Consider the following 7,493-nt stretch of genomic DNA (forward strand, 5'->3'; position numbering starts at 1 on the left):
TAGGACTTCATTTATTCTTAGTCACTCCTATAAAGGTCATATCTTCAAATACAATCATCCTGGGAGGTTAAGCCTTTAACATATGAATTTTGAGGAGACACAACTTAGTCCATAGCAGAGAATTTATCAGTCAGGTTAAGGGAGATTATGCTGTGGTAACAAATAGCCACCACCCTCTAATTTCAGTGGGTGACAACAATAAAGTTTATTTCTTGCTCATGCTACATAACTGTGTCTTGATCTACATTGTCTTCACTCTGGGATACAGGCTGAAGGGGCAGCCCTTATCTGGAATATTGGTATTCTTGTGGCAAAGGGAAAGGAGATCCTGGCCAACTGTACCTGAATTAGTTCTCTTTCATTGGCTGGAGCTAGTCATGTGGCCATACCTGAGTTCACCAGAAAGAGGACACATAATCCTCTTACAGTGTAGTGCACTTTAGGGAGGGGCACTGGAAAATTTGGCATAATATGCCAAAAACAGAGAGACTTCAGCTCTAGTGTTAGGTTTTACACTGAGTAGGCTGCTGTGTGGGCAGCTTTCTTACCCTCTCTGAGCCTCAATCTTCTCATCTGTGTATATGGCAATACGTGCCTCACAGGGTTGAGAATTAAATGAGATCATGCAATATGAATCTCCTCACGCAGTTCTTGTGAGGGTCATTATTATAATTTTACTCCTCATAGAATATTGGAAACAATTTTCCTGACTTCCCCACACTCCCTTTGCTATTGAGTGGAACTACCATCAATTAAGATGCTTGTGGCAAAAAGACCATCGTAACACTTTATTAATTTCTCTGTCGTCTTCTAGTGCCTTCTCAATGCTTGGTACTCCTCACACCCAAAAATGAAGTACAACTTAAGTGTCTTGGTAAAATAATGTTGAGTATTAAGTATTTAAATATCTTTTTCAGACATGTTAAGCAGGTTACATGAAGGGAATCCGTGTAATCACAGGGGGTGTTTGTACGTAGTGGTTAGTTTGGGGCCCTGAGTAAGAATCATGAGGTGTTGAATTCTGTCTGTATGACCTTGGGCAAGTCCATGTACTTCCACAAGCTTCAGATTCTTTACCTTCAATTGCTGATAAGGGAAGAGCCTTTCTCCTTTGGTTTATGGAAGATTACATTGCATATGGTGCAAAGTGTATTGAACATAGCTTCATCCTTATAATCGCCACCAGCAGCATCACCATCATCACCTTCACCATCCTCCTCCTCCTTGTTCTCAGCATCATCATAACCACCACTTTGATGAACCACTGGGTTCAAAGTCTCACCTCTCTGTAGAGACTTTGTAGTGCCCAACATCTAGTAAATGCCTTTTCCACAATGAGAAAGTTGAATTTCAGAATGAATTAACAAGAGGACTATACAGAAAAGTAATGAAAAGGCAGTCATAGGGCTTGGCATCTATATCTTTGGCCTCCTATTTGGGGTCCTTTCTCTCTAACCAAGCTCTGGACATGACACAAACCTCTGTATTCCTCAGGTGCGAATGGAATACAAGAAGTGGTTTAGTGGGATCTGGAAAGCGACTGAGACTGAAAGCTTTGACGTATCTCGCTCTACGATCCAAACCAAAATGGTAAGTAAGACCAGCTTCTCTGCAGTGATGTGTACTTGCTAAACCCAACGTCTCCTACAACCAAGAGCTTCCTGGTCCTTGATCTAAAAGAAAAGAGAAATTTCATTAGCTTCCTGCATTATGCTGCTGGTTTCTGGTTTTTGAGACCAAAACCAGTGGAGTTCTGCTTGCTTGCTTTCTCTCTCTCCCTTTCTCCCTCCTTCCCTCCCTCCCTTCCTTCTCCCCTCCCTCCCTTTCTTTCTTCCTTCATCCCTCCTTCCCTCCTTCCTCCTTCCTTCCCTATCCTCTATCCCTCCTTTATCATCCCTCCTTCCCTCCTTCCTCCTTCCTTCCCTATCCTCTATCCCTCCTTTATCATCCCTCCTTTCCTCCTTCTTCCCTCCTTTATTCATTCCTTTATTCCTTCCTTCCATCCCTGTCTTTCTCTCTCTCTCTTTCTTTCACCCTCTCTCTCTCTTTCTCTCCCTCTCCCCAGTCTTTCCACAAATTTGGATATTCCACAAATATCCAAATGATAATTTAACAACATTCATTTAACAAATATTTATTGATTATCCAGTACATGCTAGATACTGTATTAGGTGTTGGGGAAACAGCAGTGGACACATTGACAAAAATCCTTGCCCTCACAGGACTGATGTTGGAGTGAGGTGGGGGGGGGGGCTGACAATAAACCCCCAAGTGTAGATTATACAGTACATCACAAAGTGATGTGTGCTATAGAAAAATACAGAGCAGTGAAGAGAAATCAGGACGCACGGGGTGAGGGGAGTTTGGTTTTCAGTAAGGTGGTCACGGTGACAGCCCTTCACAGTCTCTGTCATTACATTCTATTTTAATTCTCTGTATGATGTGCCTCTCTGTATGATATTTGTCTTAGTCTTAAAAACATTGAAGTATTTGCTTTTGGTCAGCTTCTGCTCCCCTGTAAGTTTCACTGTTGTGGTCACTATTGTTTTCCTTCTACCTAGAGCAATGCCTGGCCCACAAAAGATGTTGAGTGTCTAAATTCCTTGCTTACAGATGAGCAAACAGACTGGGAGAGTCCACATGATTTGCTCAAAGCTACTCAGCTGGGTAGAGGGTTCCAACTTGGGTCTGTTTTTCTCTGAAAGTTGACAGCTTTCCTTAGTTGTCACCAGAGTTGTCACCCCAGATTGTCAACAATATTGGGACCAGCTTGATAGGACATGCACTCTCATATTAAGGACAATTCTGCTTAGTGGCTGCTGACTATGTCCTATCAGTGTATGCCACAGGTTCACCTCTTGGCTAGAATCAGCAGCGGCCAAAGGATATGTCAACCTGAACTGTGTAAAAGAACTTTCCCAATGCTTGTAGTCCCCCAAAACATGTCACATAGTAGAATCCATAGTGTGGATTCTGGGGTTCGCCAGATTTGAGTTCGTATTTTGACTCTTTCAGGTTTTAGGTGGTAGATGATGGGCAAATAATTTAACTTCTCTGAGCCTCAATTCATTCATCATTGAAATGCCCAATTGATTGAGGAACGAAACAATGTACATGAAAGCACTTTGCTCTACTCTGAACCATGTCAACGCTGCTTTTTATTAATACAAAATTATCAAAAGTCAGCTACATAGAAGGCCCCAAACAGTAATCTTGTCCCCTTATCTTTGGACAACACTTTTCTCTCTAAAAAGCACATATCCATCCTTACAGTCATTACTGATCCTCTGTAGCATTTAAGTGATTCGTCACTGTTTGACATTTATTTATTTTTGAGACAGAGAGAGAGAGAGAGCATGAACAGGGGAGGGTCAGAGAAAGAGGGAGACACAGAATCTGAAACAGGCTCCAGGCTCTGAGCTGTCAGCATAGAGCCCAATGCGGGGCCCGAGCCCACGGAGCACGAGATCATGACCTGAGCCGAAGTCGGACGCTTAACCGACTGAGCCACCCAGGTGCCCCGATTCGTCACTGTTTGAATGGAGCCAACGTGCCTGGGTTCAAGTGACAACTCCACCAGTTCCAGGCTGCATCAGCTTACGCTAGCCACTTAATGTCTCTGTGCCTCAGTTTCTTCATCTGTAAATGACGATGGCAATAGTATCTATCTCATCATGAGAAGTAAGTGAGGTCATATGTGCTAAGAGCTTAGGACGCTGCCTGGTCCACAGTAAACACCCTGTAAATGTTTGTGAAAAGATCAAACAAATAAAAAGACCATCGCAGATGGTGTTTGGGGACGGGAGAGGCTGTAAGCCATATATTAGGACCTCTTTACTGAGCTTTGGACCTTAGAGAAATTCTTGCTTGTTCTATCTAGGCACTGCTGGAAGTCCTAGGTAATTTCTGAGGTGCTAATTTCTCTTCAGCTTTTTCTACACATTATTTCCCCCCAAATAGGAGGAACCAACAACATCATCAGAATTCTATCGCAGAAGAGACGCTGCGTCTGTTCAACCACAGCCTCAGACTCTGATCTCTGCTCTTTGGCTAAAACCAGAAAACTGAGCTGCTGTGGACAGCGCCCCCTGTGGTGACACATGGATGGGACAAATGCCACCATCTGTCTTTCTCCTGAAAGCAGTCGTGACTCTTTTCCCTTTTTGGCTTCTGTCTCCGTAGAAAGAAAGGGGTGTCGAGAGACTACTGAGACCCCCAAACCCAGAAGTGTATATCGTGTGCCATTAAATGCTCAGAGAATTCTTTTTAACAACGAGGGAAATAAGGGGATTTTCATCTTCCAGCTAATACTACCTTGCCCAGGATTTATTGGCCAACATCTGGATTCAGCTTGCAGATTTCTCTCTCTGAATTTTTGGCTCCACTTTATACTCCTGAAGATCTTGCATCACTCAACATTTTCATAGTTCAATAACTCCCATATGAATAAATATTAAAAACAGGGTTGTATTCTTGCGTTGTAAAAATACACCTCCATCCCACTCAGGAGGGCGTCCTAAGGAAATGTCTAGTGGTCAGGAGACCAGCACTGTCTTCTTTGCTTGATGACTTTCAAACCTACTCATATACTCGGGTTAATTTTAGTGTGATCTCAAGCACTCGCTTTAGTAGCACATATATTTAATGTCACATCATGTCCTCATGGAAATACTGCCAAACCAATAGCGGCGGGGGGGGGGGGGTGTCACAGCAGTCCTTTGGCCTTATGTATTTAGTTTTAACATTTCTAATTTTGTTTTCAAAGTCATTGGATTTAGTGTGTTTTTCGGCACCAAAATAAATAAATGTATGGCTAACTTTGTTACCAGACAGTATTTTAAAAGCAACTTTAAATAATAACAGCAGGAAATGTAAAAATAGCAGCTGAGACTCACCGTGATTCATTTGAAGAGATTTCTTGTGCAGTTTTTAAGGCATGAACCAAAGACTGTCCCTTTTTCTGCTTAATCAGCTTAAGTGTCTCTTCCACATGGTGGCGATGCAAACAGAATGCATGATTCACTCCACTTGCTGGCTTTAAAATTATGTGATTCGTCTCAGGGAGACAAATTGGGGAGATTCACATGGTTTCAAAATGCATGCCTGCGGTGTGACTTTTTAAATCCTGCAATTTCAAATATACACTAATAGAACTTGCATGAAATGCAACCTTCCTGGGCAGTTGACAGATCCTTGTGCTTAAGCCCCGCTAATGTCGCTGCTGTTTTTGCATCCAAAACAGTTGCAAAAAGTGAATAAACAAGCCAAATGTTCTAGGCGCTTCGGGTTTGGAGCTCTCTATTCAATATTTTCACTTCCTCCCAACATCAAGTCTGCTTTCTTTCTCTTATCTGCCTTGCTCACCCCCTTCGCTTTCTTTAAGAACTTGTGTCTTCATCCTTTGAGAGCCCTTTATTCTTCTAGACCTCAGTGAAATTCCTTACTCTATTACCGTCAGTATGACGTGACTTACCCTATATTTTGTGTGCTATTGCACACGTGATACGTGTGTGCTTGTAAATCATTCCTGCCTGGATTATAAACTTCTGGAAGGCAAGAATGATAGATGTTTTAATGATCAATTGCAAGGTGGTAAGTGATAGTTTCCCTGCCTCCACCTAGAACATTAATTCTCAAGCTCTGCACTGTTAACATTTTGGCCTGGATAATTCTTTTTGCGGGCAGGAGCTGCTGTGCATTGCAGGATTTGCAGCAGCATCCCTGGCCTCTACTCACTAGATGCCAGTAACCTCCCCCATCCCACACACACCCACTGTGACCATCAGAAATGTCTCCAGACATTGCTACCTGGGAACAGAAGTGATCTTATTGAGAATTACTGGCTTAGGCATTAGTTCATAGTGAAAAAGTCCTTTGTGGTCACCCAGCTGTTCCAGGAAATGAATACTCAGTCAGAATGTGGTTATTACGCACATGCTCTGCACTCCAAGGGGGTGGTACGTATGGGGAACACCTCTTGTCTGGCCAGCTTTCTTTTCTGGGATCTGCCCACCTCGCTGTGGCAGAGACTATTCATCAAAACCCACATCTGCTTCTTTGCAACATGTACTTTTGCTGAGAAGGGTCCCCTGCTTGGGTTTGTGCTGCAGAGGAGAGGAAATAAAATTAAGAGACTCCAAGCCGGGGGCTCTTAAGATTTTCTTTTATTGCATCACAGAATACTTTGAGAGTCAGATTTTTAAAAAGTGAGTCTTTTCCCTGCAAAAATACATATAGGCAGTGCATGAATCATGGATGTTCTCAGTTGCAACTAATAGAAATCTAGCTGCTCTGTCTTGCTGCCCAAATGTGGCCTGAAAATCAGCAGCATAGTGGCATGCAAATCACTTGGAAATTTGGTACAAATGCAGAATCTTCGGTTCCATCCCAGATCCAGTGAATAGGACCCTTCTTTTTAACATGATCTCCGGGAGATTCTATGCAAGTCAAAGTTTGAGAAACTTGTGGTCTATGGATCTGCATCATCAGCATGGCCTGGGATATTGTTAAAAATGCAAATCTCAGATGTCACCTGAGAATCACCACCAGACACAGAATCCCTACAGTTGGGGGCCCAGGAATCCATGGCTTAACAAACTCTACAGGGAATTCTTTTTTTATGTTTTGAGTTTTTATTTAAATTCTAGTTAGTTAACATGTGGTATAATATTGGGTTCAAGAGTACAACTGAGTGATTCATCACTTACGTACTACACCCAGTGCTCGTTACAAGTGCCCTCCTTAACACCCACCACTCATTTAGCCCATCTTCCGACCTTCCCTCCAGCAACCCCCAGTTTGTTCTCTCAGGGGTTGTCTCCCTTTTTTTCCCCTTCCCCTATGTTCATCTGTTTTGTATCTTAAATTCCACATATGAGTGAGATCTTCTGGTATTTGTCTTCCTCAGACTGACTTATGTCACTAAGCATAATACATTCTAGCTCCATCCATGCTGTTGCAAATGGCAATATTCCATTCTTTTTACGGCTGAGTAATATTCCAGAGTGTGTGTGTGTGTGTGTGTGTGTGTGTGTGTGTGTGTGTGCATGCGCATCTTTTTTATCTATTCATCAGTCGATAGACATTTGGGCTTTTTCCATAATTTGATTATGCCTTTTTTTTTTAATTTAAATCCAAGTTAGTCAACATCTAGTGTAGCAATGATTTCAGGAATAGAATTGAGTGACTCTTCACTTACGTGTAACACCCAGTGCTCATCCCAACAAGTGTCCTCCTTAATGCCCCTTGCCCATTTAGCCCATCCCCTCACCCAACACCCCTGCAGCAACCCTCCATTCTCTGTATTTAAGAGTCTTTTACAGTTTGTCTCCCTCCCTGTTTTGATATTACTTTTGCTTCCCTTCCCTTATGTTCATCTGTTTTGTATTTTAACTTCCACATTTGTGATATGTGTCTTTCTCTAATTTCACTTAGCATAATACCCTCTAGTTCCATCCATGTTTTTGCAATTGGCAAAATTTCACTCTTTTCGA

The 7,493-nt window shown here is 42.4% G+C and overlaps 1 protein-coding gene across 1 annotated transcript in view; it reads left to right on the forward strand.

Moving 5' to 3' along the window:
- LOC102960464 (adhesion G protein-coupled receptor E4-like) overlaps window positions 1-4,668 on the forward strand; it is a 44,027-nt gene extending 39,359 nt beyond the window's left edge. Inside the window, exons 16-17 of the mRNA XM_007090652.2 lie at window positions 1,495-1,590; window positions 3,961-4,668. Of these exons, the coding sequence (XP_007090714.1) occupies window positions 1,495-1,590; window positions 3,961-4,068 (204 nt within the window). The 3' untranslated portion in view covers window positions 4,069-4,668. The remainder of the gene's footprint in view (window positions 1-1,494; window positions 1,591-3,960) is intronic.
- Window positions 4,669-7,493: the final 2,825 nt, after the last annotated feature.

This window comes from Panthera tigris, chromosome A2, assembly GCF_018350195.1.
Source record: "Panthera tigris isolate Pti1 chromosome A2, P.tigris_Pti1_mat1.1, whole genome shotgun sequence".
Taxonomy (NCBI): domain Eukaryota; kingdom Metazoa; phylum Chordata; class Mammalia; order Carnivora; family Felidae; genus Panthera; species Panthera tigris.